The 17,024-nt window shown below is 35.1% G+C and overlaps 1 protein-coding gene across 1 annotated transcript in view; it reads left to right on the top strand.

Annotated features, from left to right (window-relative positions):
- LOC145993916 (SID1 transmembrane family member 1-like) overlaps positions 1-17,024 on the top strand; it is a 373,625-nt gene that overhangs the window by 160,034 nt on the left and 196,567 nt on the right. The window contains exon 2 of the mRNA XM_083129833.1: positions 16,296-16,435. Coding sequence (XP_082985959.1) covers positions 16,296-16,435 — 140 coding nt within the window. The remainder of the gene's footprint in view (positions 1-16,295; positions 16,436-17,024) is intronic.

Raw genomic sequence — 17,024 nt, 5'->3', positions numbered from 1 at the left:
AATGAAACTGAAATGCAATAGGTGCTTTCAAGTGATTTTGCCTTTCACTACCTGTCCCTGAAATCCCTAATAAGATTTGAAATATCCATGATCAATACATGCAAAAGAATTGTTGGATTTTTTGTGCATTATTCTGTAGAGTATTATTATTGGCATTGTGGATTTGCAATGTATGATGATTACTGGTACAACAATTGCAATGAGAATTGTTTTGTGTACAGAATGGACATAATTATGCCACAGAGTCTAAACTGGATCCACTATAATATCACCAACAGAATTTCTGTACCTCTACCCCTGAATCATATTGAATATGTCACCACAGATGAGGGCAATTTGTATCGACTTGAAGATTTTAAGCCAGGCATGAACAAATTTTCAAAATATACAAATTTCAGTGAGATTCTAATGTATATGTTTAGGCAAAAATTTAAAAATTGTGAGCATGAATGCATATGCCTGTCACTTGAAGCGCACAACATACAAAATACATGCCAATGTGACAGGGAATTGTTCACATTGCCACTAAGCTTGTCATAATGCAGAATTTTTTTGACAGAAGGGGAATTTCAAAATACATAAAATCCGAATCACTTGTTCAAGATTTTAGGCTTAGGTTCCTGAACCTGTCCGAGTATAATTTGTTTGCAGTTCAGAATGAGACTGAAATGCACTGGGTTCTTAACAGTGACAAGAATTTTCAATACTTGTCACTGAAGGATGTAAGCAAGTTTGAAAAATTTATGTACAACAAGTTTAAGAGAATTTGTGGATTGTTTGTGCATCACCACACTGGGAGCTATTATTATTTCTGCAGGTTGAAATTGTTTGATGAATGTTGGTACAGCAATTGTTGTGATGGGTTAGAAGATTGTGATTTAGAGCTCATGGCTGATCAGAGCTTAAATTGGGTGCATTTTAAATTTTTGAACAGAATAATTTCCAATCCCAATCTGTTTAATAGGAATATTGAATTTGTGACCACAGATGATGGGCACTTGTTCAGTGCAGATGATTTCCACCCGGATCTTGTTGGGTATTTAAAGCACAAATGCCTGAATGAGCTTGTTCTGTATTTTCTGAGGCAAAAATTCAGAAATTGCAGCAGTAAGTGCCTTGCACTGTGCCTAGACAAAACCTCTTGGAATGAAACATGCAGGTGTGGGGAACAATTATCTAAGCTCCCAATAATACATACATAGTTGCTACAGTTCCAATTTTGCAATATTGTTCAGCAAACATGTAACCCGGGCAGTGTGATTTGGAAATAAATCGGGATTATCAGCAACAAAGGAACAATATTATTAAGCATAGTGTTGGGCATGCTCTTAATTACAGCATTGCATTTTTGAATGTGCATTGTTTTAGAAGGATAACACACAGCACTTGTTGCAATGTTTTTTGAGAGAAGGAATTTGTCACAATATATACAATCGGAATCACTTTTGGAAAGGTTCAAGCTTGCATTTTCCGATTTATGTGAATATGATGTGTTTGCAGTTAGAAATGAGACAGAATTTAGGTGGGTGCTTGACAGTGACCATGAATTTGGATGCATACATCTGGGATTGTTGGGCAAGAAGGAAAAATACATATATCTGTTGCACAGGAGAATTGTTGGGCTGTTTGTAGGTTTTTATGATTGTTACAGAAAAAATTATTGGTTCACAACAAAATATTTTGAATCAATGTATTGTTTTCATATCCCATTTGACATATCTGAGAACTGGAAACATTTAAATTATGATACTTATTTGAAATCCTATGATGATTTTGAATTTGTAACCACAGATACAGGCTTGGTGTTTTCTGGTGCGGATTTTGTTAGAAGGGAAAAATATATCTCAGGGGTCATAAATGCAAATGAGATTATTCTGTATTTGCTGAGTTTGAAGATAAAATTTCATGATTTGAGATATTTTGAACCTTTAAACTGCAATTTTTTGCAATCTTCAAATCTCAACCTCAAATTCTGATCGGGAGGTACACAGAGCCATGTACAATTTCTGTTTATATCTACATGATTGCTCTCCACAATTGTGTAGGTGCACAATAGGATCAATGCTCATGTTATTTTTTGACAGAAGAGATGTTGCAAAATATATTAGATCTGAATCTCTTCTTCCTGATTTCAAAATTAGATTCTCAACACTCTCAGAGTATGATTTATTTTCAATCAATAATGAAACAGAGTTCCGCTGGGCCCTGAACAGCACACAAAAATTCAATTATCTAAATTTGAAATACATCACTGATTTTGAGTGCCACAAGTATAATTCTTGAAGGAGAATTGTGGGACAGTTTGTTGTTTTTTATTATTATATTGATTTTTCCTATTATAGAGGATGGTTTTCAAATCATGCAAGTGTGGGGAGATTCTATGATTTTGAGATTCTTCCCAATCAGAGCTCAAACTGGAAACATTTTAGATTTTTGATGATGCATCTGGATAGGTTCCAAAAGGCAGAATTTGTTACAACAGATAGTGGAATGTTGTATAGTGGTGCAGATTTTAATCATCACCTGCAATATTTTGATGCATACAATTCTCAGATGTTGAACATGACTGAGATAATCATGTATCTTCTTCAGCAAAAATTTAAAAATTGCAGCATTGGGTGCTTTAATAGAATAATAAAATCATGGAATGTATTTACAGAGTGTGAGTGCGGGAAACCACTAAGCTGCATGCCTCTGCTGTTGAGATAGCCCAGCCTAACATGTAATATTGTTTGTAGGTTGATTCAAGATGCAAACATTTTTTGAAAAAAGGGATATTTCCAGATATATAAAATCCAAATCTCTTGTTCCTGAATTTAAATTGAGATTCTCAAAATTGTAAAGTGTATTGAGTGTTCCATGATGTTCATATAATTTGTGGAGAGGCATTTTATGGCCTGTTTCTGGTGCATAGGGTCTAGCTCCTGGTCTAGAAAATTACAAAATATGGCCTTGCAATCTAAGTTATAGAGGGCAATCACACAAATATTTCCAATCAATTTTGTTTGGAAATGTTGATGACTGTGCAGAACAAGTATAAGTGAAATATTTCATGTTATATTTTTTATAGCATTTTGGGCATATTTTTGTGAGAATTCTGCTTTTATCTGGATTACAATTCTTTTGGTGCTTAACCCAATTGGGGCTGGATATATTCTTATTGCATTGATTACAATATTTTTGATTTGGCATTTTTGTTGTTGTTTATTATATAAGATTTCCTGGGGTTCAAATCAAAATTCTATGCTTAATAAAAAAATATCAGTTGGGTTCAGCAGTGTGTTTTGTATATTTAGTGTGTGTGTGTGTGTGTATGTGTGTGAATATTTTTGGCTTTGGTATTTATATAAAATTTCTTGGGGTTCAAATCAAAACTCTTTACTTAATAAACCTATGACAGGTTGTCAAAAATTCTGTATATTAAATCAAATAGATTTGTGTTTCAATTTATACAAATCTGCAATATTTTTGTGTTTAAAAAAATATGAGCAGCACTGCAACAACACACCCTTACTCTTCAACAACTCTCACAATACTGGCTGATATGCAATGCAAAATCTCTTTATAGAGCCTAAGCACAGACCGCATTGAAAGCATCTGAAACAATAAGCCAATCAGAATATAACACATCATCACATTATGTCATAACCATCCAATCAGAAAACAACACATGTCTAATAATTTATTGCTTAATATTGGGTAATAATTTGTTGCAAAACATGATGCAATATAAATAAACCAGAAATAGGCCACAAGTGGACCGGAAGTTGACCGGAAGTGGACCGGAAGTAAATATGTGTGGGTGTGAGTGGGTGGGTGAGGGGGGCTTAGTTTTAGGTGTGGGCAAAAAAAAATCAAAAGGGGCATATTTTTGACAGGATTATGGACAACAATCTGACAGAAGTGCCTTTTGTAAGTGTGGACAAATCAATCTGAGGGGGTTCATCATTTCACAGGAACTTCCCGAGGGCATTTTTACAAAAATCTTGGATTAGACAGGGTTCCACACTTGAGCAAAAAGCTCATATGGGCATGTTGAGCAAGTTTTAAGTGTAGCCAAATCTGCCTGAGAGGGGTTCATCATTTCTCGTGCTGGTTGTAGTATCAATTACACTACTTATTTCGATGATAGGAGGAAGTCATATGCCACGTGGAATGCACAGAATCAAGTTACGCAGAGCTAAGTCTGTAATGGTGGTTTCGAATATTGCAAAGTTAGTGCGGAAAGTTTGTTATATCTGATACTCGTACTTTCTGTTCAAAGAAGACAAACATTTTAGATACAAAATAGTGATGAATTAACGATCATTATGAGGTTTTGAGTTTTTTGTTTGTCACTCACTATATAAATATTTCTTAGTTGTTTCTTATCGAATCGGCCTTCGTCGCAATAACAATTTACTTACATTAATTAGCGATTTACTATTAGTTTTAGACGCATGGTAAGATGGTGGTGAGGGGATTGAAAACAGTCATTACGAAGGAACGGACATAAAATTACCAATCTTAGCAATTTGAACTCATTAAACGCTCTCCTTCGTTACAGTACTGCACTACATCACTACTTAACATAACTGTATATCTTTTTTTAGTATATCGAAATCAAATAATCAATATTTTAGGTGTCAGTGAAGACAAACACATTTTTTCCATCCTGAATACATATATGTGATTTGTGAATTAATCATGATGTGTGTGTTAACACAACATTTGAAAAATAACTAAAAAGAAAATTTTAACTTTAAATCCTGGAAATCTCCAACTTCTAAGGGGAAATATGCGCAGAAGGGACGTCCCTCAACTGTGCATCGGATTCATTTTTTAAATATTCTAATATCAACGGTATCTGTTCAGCAAACAAAAAAAAAAGGAAAAAGAAAGAGCAGAGGGTGGGATTTGAACCCGCGACCTTTCACGCTTGATGAAAAATGAGACTATCAGTGCCTAACCAACTGTTCTACATTAAATTACTGACTTTATACACCTAAAAACATGTCGACGTTCATGAAGACTCCCACCTTCCTGTGTTTCAAACACATTTTCTCAACAAGTCGTGCAAAATATATGTTTTTGTGAACTGTTCGATATTATGCAAGGTATTGTCAATAAAATGTCGCATAAACTCCTCACAAATTTCCTTCTTTCTGCACAAACTTGATGGCAATGTCCTCTAGGTGGAGAAAAACTCTATTCAGTGTTTCAAACCCTCCAAATTTCAAGTCGAGCAAGCAGAATCGTAAATATCCTTCAAGGTTCTTTTTCCAAATGTATTATTTCTGTTTCATTGCATATTATAATAGCGGTTTATAGTTTCTAAGTTCATGGAAAGTGTTAAATTGAAAACCTATCACCGCAGCGTTTTTCGTCTAGTGGAAGGACTTACTCGAAGTTGGCTATTCTCAGCTGGAGCTGAAGTGCAATGTTGCTAAGTTTACGATTTCGGGACTTAGAATTCTTTCGGGGTGGTCAAATAAGATGTTGCGAAGTGTACACTCGCCTCACTTAGTACTCCGGCAGTTTGTTTCTTTATACAGCATATTTGCAGAAGATACAATTCAACATACAAGTGAATAAAACAAACTAATTACTAACTTCGTTGACCCTGTACAAGCCCATGCCGGGATTTGAAACACCCTACAGATCCCTGACGTCATAGGGTGCTGTGCTGTAGAGCGACCACAAACAAAAAAGCTTCGGCCAAAAGGCCCCGCGCACCTCCCCCTTCCCCCGTTCGACTAGGGCCATAAGGAATCATGATCCACTCTGTCCCTCCCCTCCAAGCGGGGGCGATCATACAGACAAACAACTGGAGTACGTGGAAACAGGACTGCAGGCTCTTTTCCATGTGGTTCTACTATAACCAATCTGTCACGGAAGTCGGGTTTAATGTGCACATTCCCATTATTCATAGTTGCATTACAGCATTCGTGTAAAAGAAACTCCTAACCGGATCAGAGTGTGCTGTCAAAAGCACCACACTCCGGAGCGGAGTGCTGTTGTCTCACGCTCCGCTCCGGAACGGAGCGAGCGTCTAAAAAATCTGAACCACTCCGCCCCGGAGCGGAGTGCTGTTATATCACGCTCCGCTCCAGATCGGAGCATGCGACTCAAAAAGTCGAACCACTCTGCTCCGGAGCGGAGCGTGTCTCTCAAGAAGTCGAACCACTCCGCTCCGGAGCGAGGAGCGGAGTAAAACTGACGCTTCGAAGTCGCTCCGGAGCGCTCCTTTAGTACGCTCCGCACTCCGCTCCGAAACCCTGTTTCCAGATGGCACAACATTGTCATTAATTGTATGTAATGTTACCGAAATTTTACACAATACTAACAACAAACGTCAGTTGGCGCAGGTGTAACAAACGCTACGTACAAAGAGAATGGATCTCATTCTCCTAAGTGGTGGGTATTTCCATGCAGATGACAAACAACTCAGCCGCAAACATGGCGGCGGTGCGAATTCTGATGTCACATGAAACCCACCTATAATATTAACTCGGCAGAGAAAGCTGTAGTAAAGCACTGATTAGTGCTTGCTTAGGGGTAACAACCATTTCATGTTCTAGTAGTTACGTATTTTTTCCAATCCATTATCTCATAGGAAACACAGTCACGTCCTAACACAAATGGACAAAATCAAAATGCACGATACAAATTTATACACCATAATCGATTCGAGGTGCTAAACAGTGAAGACGTTAGCCCCATGGCAACAAGGCTTGACTGCTCAACTGGGAGAAATGCGAAAAATTGTGCGAATAGTGACAGCAAAAAGAGGGTTACTAATAAGACAAAAAATCGTCCATACATGAAGAACCAAGACGATAACACTGTACAAAACAAAGGGCGCAAAGTGAAGATTTTGATTTTGGGGGATAGCCATAGTCGTGGCATTGCGACGAGAGTAACAGAGAGGCATGCGGATTACGAAGTAACTGGATTTACCAAACCCGGGGCACCATTAAGTGAGGTAGTTAATTCAGTGATTTTCAAGTGCAAGGACTATGGAAGCGACGACTTCGTCATCATAATGGATGTATCTAATGACGTAGCAAGGAACCATACAAAATCAGCAATTATAGCCCTCAAAACTTGCCTTGAAACAGTAAAAAACACAAACGTTATTGTTAGTACCATCCCACTACGATACGACCTAATGCAATCATCATGTGTAAATGTGGAAGTAAAGAAGGCAAACTCCAAATTCTCCAAAGTTTGCAAAGTTTTCCCAAAAGTGCAAATGAAATCGGAAGAGATGGTCATACCACCCACGGCCAACACTTAAATAGAAGAGGGGAAAGTTTTGCTGTGTGACGAACTCTCCCTATTGGTAAACAGCACACCTCCCTCCCCCAAAACGGGAAAAATGATTCTTTCTGCTCCAAATCTTACTGAGAAGACTAAGAATTTACCCTTGGCACAACCCTTTCTTCAAGATATCACAGAAGTAAATCAGGAAATAGTAAATAGTTGTAACCACATCAAGAAAAATGCTAAAAACAATCAAGATGATAGTGAATTAAAGGAAAGTTTAACTAGTGAAAGTGCAAATAGAAGTATTGAAGATACCCATTGAAAATCTACAAGGGAAAGGAAAGTCCCATTAATGCATGACAGTAATTTGTTATGGGGAATTTAATTGGTTCAGTGGGCTGTATGGATACTATGGTAAGTTATAAGAAGTCAGAAACCTTAAATAATTCTCACCAAATCCTTCAAGTTGTAAATTCAAATGTAGAAATGGAAATAATGTGTACGAGGAATGTTAAGAGAAATGGTAATTTGGTAAGAAATGTTAGAGGATCAATAACTCTGAATATATTCCATCAAAACATCCGAGGACTAAACACCGAAAATAAACTAATGGCAGAAACACCCCTAGCTGATAAGTTAGCAGATAAAAACATCATCTGTTTCACTGAGCATTGGCTAAAACATGATGAAATATGTTGTGTCAATTTTCCAAACTTCATTTTAACTTCAAACTTTTCAAGAAGTAAATTCAGGAGAGGTAGTGCATGCATATATAATAAAATTGATATTGCAGTAGAGGAATGCAAAAAGTTTGCTCACCTCAACATTGAAAAACACTTTGAATCATGCATTATCGAATTGCCAAAACTATATATATAATCATATGTGTATACAGAACGCCAGATAGTGATTTGAATATCCTTGTCAGTAACATAGAAGTTATTCTAAATCATTTTCAGCAGTCCAACAAAAAGGTAGCAGTGATAGGTGATCTAAATATTGATATTCTAAAAAAGAATTAAATCATGAATTAAACATGCTTCTTAACATGTTCAACCTAGAACAAAATTTAAAAAAGTGCTCTGAAACAAATTCTAATGAACAGACTAGTCAAACAATGCCCAGTAGTGGTTTTTGACACTGGATTTTCAGATCACTTTGCACAGTCTTTCTCACTTTCAACACCATTTTCACAAAGCAATAGCAATGTTAAACAAATAAATGATTATACCATCAAAAGAGTTTTTAATGACGATAATACAACTTACTTCAATCACATACTCAGCAATGAAGATTTTAAACATATATATGAGCACAGCACAGTAAATTATGCTTTTGACAAATTTCATTGCATATTTTCTTACTATTTTGATGTAGCCTTCTCAAAGAAGGAAGTTAAAGGGGCAACACAGAAAGAGAAACCTTGGATCACAAAAGGAGTAAAGATAGCTTGTGATAGAATAAGATTTCTAAACAGGGTTAGGAAAAGCACACCTGTAACAATTGATTTTGAAGAATACTTCAAGAAATACAAGTCAACATATAAACGTGTGTTACAAGCTGCAAGGAAAGGGCATAATGGGAAACTAATTTCAGATTCTTCAAATAAATCCAGAGCAATGTGGGGCATAATAATAATAAAAAAACTGCAGGGAATTTGCAAAATAACTAGAAAACATCACACTTTATCAAAATGACACAAACGTAAGCGATCCTTTGGTAGTGGCAAACTTGTTAATAAATACCTAATCAATGTACATAAGGATAAAGTCAAAACCAATCAAAACTCTGGTAAGGTTAAAATGAATACACATAGTGCATCAATGTTTATACGCCCAGTCTCTGTTGAGGAACTGACAGACATCATCTTAAAAATGAAGAGCAAATGGTCAACTGGCTTGGATGAAATTCCATCCTCAATTATAAAGAAATGTCACACCCATTATGTTATCTAGTGAACTTATTTGATACTTGTGTGTTCCCAGATAAACTAAAACAAGCAAAAATCAAACATGTGTATAAGAAAGGGGATAAGCGTAGTGTAGATAATTACAGGCGCCTAACTCTGCTTTCACCCTTCTCAAAAATCATGGAAATTGCAATGAATAAACAAATTACAACTTTCTTAAATAAAAACAACATAATATCTAAATCACAACATGGTTTCTGTAAAGGCAAATCAACAACTACAGCAATATTTGAATACATCGAACATGTCAGACAACTCCTGGACAATAGGGAACAGTGTGTAGGTCTCTTTCTTGATTTATCAAAAGCTTTCGACACACTGTATCACATGACCAACTTCTGAAAAAAAAATAAATCAATATGGAATAAGGGGTATAGTATACAACTGGTTTAGATCTTACCAGCAACATCGAAGTCAAGTTGTAGAGATCTTACATGTAGAAGGGACAAATACCAATGCTTCTTCCCATATCTCTAGGCTAGAAGAAGTGACATGTGGTGTTCCTCAAGGCTCTATTCTAGGGCCAGTACTATTTACCATATACATAAATGACCTGCCTTCAAACTTATTCTCAGTTAAAACTACCTTATATGCAGATGACATGAGCATTTTGCTAACTGGCAAAAATTAACAAATTCCAAATTCAAATATGAAAAACACCTCAAACGAACTCTGCAAATGGTTCCCCACAAATAAGTTGACGATAAATAAAAACAAAACTTTAGCAATAGAATTCCGTCATTCAAGAAATAAGAACAATGAAGAACCAGTAATAAAAATAGAAAATGAACATGTCAAATATACAAATTCCATAAAATTCCTGGGTATTTGGATACAGGGAAATCTCAACTGAGACACATATATAGAGCAACTAGAAGGGAAATTAAGCAAAAAGGTATATGGTATACAAACCTTAAGAACCATAATAAACAGGGAGACAATAAGAACAACATATTTCAGTCTTGTCCAGTCACAAGTAACAACTACGGAATTGTATTTTGGGGGAATGCTAGAAACAGTGCAAAAAATTTTATTTTGCAGAAGAGAGTAGCAAGAATTATGGCAGGAAGGAAAATAAGTGAACCATGTAGGAAAATTTTCAGAGATCTTGGCATTCTACCACTACTTTGCCTATATATATTAAATTTACTGTGCTATATAAAACAAGATATGTCTAGTTTCTCCAAACGTATCAAGGAAGTACATCAATACAACACAAGAAAAAATCACAATGTGGTTATAGAAACTCATAATACCACTCTCCTTGGAAAAGGTTCTAAATTCATAGGCATCCACCTGTATAATAAGTTACCTGATCACATGCAAAAAATGGAATCAAGTACCCAATTTAAGAGGGAATTAACAAAATTCTTATTACGACATTTTTTTTATTCAATAAATGAATTTCTAAATTTGTAAATATGAAATTACATAAATTGTCAACAAAGAGAGTTTGATTGTTCAGAGAATGGAATTATACTATTTATAATATCATGTATTCACTAAATGCTATTATTGTGCCTAAATTATCATTAATCGGTTCTGTATATATATATATATATATATATATTGCATTCTTCCTTGTTTTACATGTTACATATTTACTTTTACATTTTATTTTTACACTAAAAAATTTCTTCGCTTATTATTGTGCTCGCCTTAAATATTGTATGTAATTTCACTCCAATAGTGTATTCTTCTTTTATTTGGATTTCCTTCATGTACAAGTTCTTCAAATCATTGCTGTAATTCTTGTCTATAATTGTATTAATATTTTATTAGTGTATTTTGATTTCCTTCATGTAGTAATTCTTAAAATCATTACTGAAATCTTTTTCTAAAATTCTATTAATATTTTATTACTGTATGTATTTTATATGATGATTTCCATAGCAATGGACATGGGTCAATGGAAAAAAAATATGAATATGAAAAGCAGCCAACATGAAGTGCAGACGATAGGACGAGCCGAGCAACGATGTCACAACATGGTGCAGGTGTTTTTTGTGCACAACGCTCGGCTCGAAAATTAGAAACTCAATTTTTTACCTAAAAACGAACGCAAATGAATGTGGGAAATTGCAGGGGTTATTTCTCGATGGTTGTAGATTTTAAAAATGATCTTTAAAAAATAGTAGTGGAAATGTCCATTGTTTTACAAAACTCACCCACACTTCCATGCATTTTAGATGATAGGACGTTCCTCCATGTTCCTTATTTTTTTCATATGCTTTCTTCCAGTTGCGCATCCATATTTTCCTGAAACTTGGTTCTGCATATCCTGAGTCTGTGCCAAATTTACGGCATGGAAAACAAAAGCATGCATCAAGTTCCACACTATATTCTAGCCACTGCGCAAATGCAAGTCAGTGCTTTTGAAATGATTGCTTTCGCTTTCCGAAAGTAGTATTTGGATAGTTTTGCAAAATTGGTTACTTAGGATTATCTACCCCAAGATCAGTAATTATTTTCACATTAGTACATCCACTTGTTTTGTCTAACTTTGGAATGTCAAAACTTGGATCAACACCCTCTTCATTGTCGTCATGTTCCACATGTTTTGAGATAGTTTTAAAATATCCAGTTCTGATAAATTTATCCATTCAAAATGGACAACAATGTTAGAAATCTTGCCACACATGAACAAATACACAGTGACCGTAGGAAACTGGTAAGCAACTAAAGGGTGGAATTTTGCTGTCCTACATTTACTTCCAAAGATTTTCTTTGGAGTAGCAGGTTTGTTTCCCGTGCAGTGTTTCCAACTCTGCTACAAATTTACCAGAAAATAATATGTAGTATTAATTTAGGATAATTTTTAAGAGATCAAAATTTTGTTTGCGGGGGCCAGAGTTACAACAGCCGGGACCTGAGCCCTGGGCCCCCCTAATGACGTCCCTGCCCACAAACCAGGAATATTCATAAGCAGTACATAACGTATAAAGGACACACATCCGACGAGATAAGAGTCACCTCAGGAGTACCTCAGGGGTCTAACCTTGGGCTACTTCTTTTCACATTACTTATTAATGATTTGATGGATTCATTTGAAAACTCACACAAATTGCTGTTTGCAGATGACCTGAAATTTTACAGAAAAATAAGCAAACAAGATGACAGTGTGCAACTTCAAAATGATGTTACAAAGTTAGAAACGTGGACAAAAATCAATGATTTAACACTAAATATCAGTAAATGTCATTATGTAACATATACTCGAAAGAAAAACCCAGTTGAATTTCAGTATCAAATATGCAACAATACTCTAGGAAGACATTTTACAGTCAAGGATTTAGGGGTTAATTTTGATTCAAATCTTACTTTTAATAAACACGTAGAACAAATAATTAGTGAAGCGTTCAAGAACCTTGGGTTTATTCTTAGAATGGGGAGGGATTTCAAGAGTATAGAGACACTAAAAGTTTTGTATTATTCATATGTAAGACCCAAACTCGAATATGCATCAATTGAAAGAGTCCAATCGAGATTTCTTAGATTTCTAAAATACAAATTTCAAAAAGTTTACCCCACATTTGAACACTACGACAACCTAATATATGAATGTCGGTTTACAAAGCTGTGTCACAGAAGAAGGTTACATGAAATAGTATTCTTGTGGAAATTGTTAAATCACGAAATAGATGCTGAACATCTACTCTGCCAGATTAATTTTCGAATCCCGTCGTCGAAAACTAGACTAAAGAATGAAGTTTTTCTTATAAAAAAGGCTAGATCCGAAATTAAAAAGAAATCTCCATTGTGGAGAATGTGCACCAGTTACAATAACTTGCTAATCAAGAATAACACCATTGATATCTTTTCTATGAACCTAAGGGACTTCAGTAAAGCCACTATTAACACAATGGCCTAAGCTTAAACACATAAGTTCGTATTTAAATTGTGTGATAAAGTGTATATATATTTTTAATATTTTATATATATATATATGTATATGTGTGTGTGTGTGTGTGTATATATGTATGTCTATATGTATATATATATATATATACATATATATATATATGTATGTATGTATATATTTATATATAATTTCTATCTCTATATTATAGAAATATATGTAATTGTAATGACTATGTGTCCTTCATATGGGCTCTGTAATTAGGTATGTACCTGTTGAGTTCAATAAATAAATAAATAAATAAATAAATAAATATCTGTTACACAAATTTTCTAACAGTACCCTATAACTAAATGTAAGTTAAACAAAAAAGTTGTGTTTATAATAAGATGGAATCATAATTTTGCAAACTGCAACAATGCACACATGTAAAATATTAAAATTTACTCTTCTTAAGCTTGTACATAAGATTTAGTCCAATAATAGAAAAAAGTAAAATAAAGCCAATCAATCAATTCATTTAATTATGTCTTTGGGACCTTCCATGTGAAAGTATCCTTGAACTTCAATTTTTAAAATTAAATCCAATGCTGTAACTTTATCCCTTCTTCTTAGTGAACCATCTGAAATTGTCATTTGCATAGGAATTCAAGTTTTATACACAATTAAGTTAGAAGGTAGTAGGTATTTTACATATTATTTGTTTATTTTAACTTTTTGATTTATGTTAGTTGTCTATTGTGACCCACTCGTGACACAAAAAACAATAAATGTCTCCTTTAACTGTTATACACACCCTCAACGCAAATTGAATATTGAGAAGTCTTTGTTTTAAAAATAATTTATTTCTCATCTTTTGACAATTCTCAGAAATTGAAATAAATATCTTATTAAGAGAAGAGGCAGTATTTCGTCTGTCCTACCAGTGACACAAAATTTTCCACTTATAGCTACAAATCTTGGAAAGTATTTTAAGGGAAGTTATGTTTAATCAACATTATTCGTATTTCATTGCACAGAAATTGTAAGCAAAATGTCGCTTAACTATCAGTAGATTAATTACTTCAATTTTTTTTTAAAAAAAATCTGTATTTGCTGTTTAATTGTTTTACTGCCGCGGTGGCTCAGTCGGTAACGCGTCTGACTACCATGCTAAAGGTCCCGGGTTCGATCCCCGGCCGGTTCAAATCCGGGAACTTTTCTAACGGTTGGAAGCGGTCCCGGCGCCCACCCAGCGTCGAATAACATGGGTACCTGGGGGAAACCCTGGGGTATAAAGGCGGTCAGGGGCATGGTGCTGATCACATCACCCCTACTCACGACCGGATCAAGAAAGTGTGGGGCGTTACCCCCACACCCCCTATACGCCTTCATGGCGTGGTGCTAAGCACAGGGGAACACTTTACCTTTTTTTATCGTTTTACTGCCTCAGAAAATGGGACGATGCAATCAAGATGTATGTCACGTTTAAGTAGAATTTGCTGTCTTCAACTTTGAAAAAGTATTTATGTTAGTATAGGTGATATGAGCACGTTACTCTAGATCAATTGTCTCTCACTGCCAGATACCCACACAGCACACAAATGTCCAAAAGACATCCATTGGATATTCATGTTGGAAGTTCTGGATATCCAATAGATATTGAGGAATAACCAATGGACATCATTGGATGTTCCCTGAATATCTATTTGTCCGCATACATGATATCCAGGGAATATCCAGAAATGGATATGTTATGGACATTTCCAGATAACTTCTGGACATGTTTTGGACATGAAGTGGGAAGTTATCTGGACATTATAGCTTTGATTTAGACATTTTTTTTACATACTTTGGATATTGTATGGATAGGATAAGTACAATTTTTATACTACATTTGAATCTCATCTGGGCATTATCTAGTTATGGAAAGAACATTTCTTGCCGAAAAAATCTTTTTAACATTTTCTGATTTTATTTGGTTGTAAAAAGAAGGTTTTCAGGATTTTTAATTAACTAGATTGGAGAATATTATGGACATTTTCCTAGCATTATATGGATAACATGGAAGTTATTTTTCTTATAACCTTTGCCTCCCCCATGGCGCAGTGGTAGCATCATTGCCTTGTAATCAAGGGGGCCCGGGTTCGATACCCGGTGGAGGCACAAGTGGTTCAGATCCCACTTTAAACTGTAGGTCCAGTCCCGATTAGCCATACTGTGCATAAAGTGGACTTAAAACACCAACTCAACAACAACAACAACAACATCTTATAACCTTTTTAGGACACCATTTAGATATCAAATTGATGTATCCTGGACTGAATTGTACACTCGCATGTGTAAGAGAAAATACTTCCCATTAGTAAGAAACTTATATGGAGCTAAGGAGATTTCATCTGGACTGTTCTTAGATAGATTTGTACATATACGTTAACAACATGCACTCATCTCTCTCTCTCTCTCTCTCTCTCTCTCTCTCTCTCTCTCTCTCTCTCTCTCTCTCTCTTCCTCTCTCTCTCTCTCTCTTCCTCTCTCTCTTCCTCTCTCTCTCTCTCTCTCTGTCTCTCTCTCTCTCTCACACACACACAGTCTGGGTGGTAGCACATGTTGCATGCCCCTCTCAACCACCCTGGTACAGGAAGCTGTAAGTAATAGATAGATGCAACTACTTATTTTAAAAATACATAAATATAAAAGCGAAATGAGGAGTATGACCATTCTCATGGAGAACATGAATTGGGCTTTTGAGTTTATAAGTTCACTTTATGCACATTGAAAATTATCAGGACTGCCAACAGGCATTGAACCTAAAATCTCTTGATTATGAGGCAACAATATTACCACTACCCCATGAACATTTTAATGATTATTTTTATCTTGTCTTATAATCTTTTGATGAATCCTATGTCTTTTCTCCTTAGGAACAAATTATTAAAGTGTACTTCAATGATTATTGCAGTACAGCCCATTTCATGAACTACCCAATAGAAATTTAAATTGTACCATGTTAAAATGTTATCTTTTATCTTGTAATTAACATAAATTATCACATATAATTTGCGACATGAAGCCCTGTTTAACATTGTCGACGAATGCAAAATAAATTAAATCTAATCTAAATTCTCAGTGTATTTCATAATTTGTATACAGAAATTGATGATGTACATTTTATTTCTGAAATGCAAATATGTGTGAAAAATTGATTTTGAGTTTTGATGTTTCTTTATCTTTAACTAGAAATTAACAGACAAGGCCATCCGTGTGCATGTAGCTAGTGAACAGGCAAATCGAGCATTCCCAGTAATAATTGTGGTTCGTCAGCATGAGAGTGTGTTGTCCTGGAAGCTTCCACTGCTTATGTTCACATCTGATGGAGTGTAAGTCATTACTTTTGTTAGTATATTGTTATTATAAGACATTGTGAGTGTTAATCAACCATTTGCTTTGAGGGTGTTTCTTTCCTTCCTAGGTATGTCTTTATATGCAGGAATTATTATTACTCTGTACTTATTGATATGGATCCATTGTGATTCAGTCAGTATGGCATCTGACTGCCATGCGGCAAACCTGAGAGTTTGATTTCTTGGATGTCATCCGAGGTGGGAATTTTTCTGATCTTGTCCCTGAATGAAGCAATTCTGGAGTCAACCCAGCCTTCATGTATGTATACCTTGGTGCTAAAACAGCCAGAGCATGGTGATGATCATATCTGGACCAAAAATGGCCAACATCGTAAATATGTGGGCACTACTTTACAATCTTCTTAAGTCCCTTCATGCACAGTAAAATGAGAGTAGAGTAATTATATATTTACATTTTAATGTTGTTATTAAAAATAAAGATAATAATAATAATAGCTAAACATCAGCATTATCTTTTAGTAGTAAGAACAGACCTTAAGGACAAAACAGGCGGCTTAGAATAGTTGACCTTATTAATATTATTACTACTACAAAGGTTTTTAAA

Source organism: Lepisma saccharinum, chromosome 10 (genome assembly GCF_977018435.1).
Source record: "Lepisma saccharinum chromosome 10, izLepSacc3.1, whole genome shotgun sequence".
NCBI classification, from domain to species: domain Eukaryota; kingdom Metazoa; phylum Arthropoda; class Insecta; order Zygentoma; family Lepismatidae; genus Lepisma; species Lepisma saccharinum.
The sequence above is the reverse complement of the archived record's forward strand: the minus strand, read 5'-3'. Positions and strand labels throughout refer to the sequence as shown.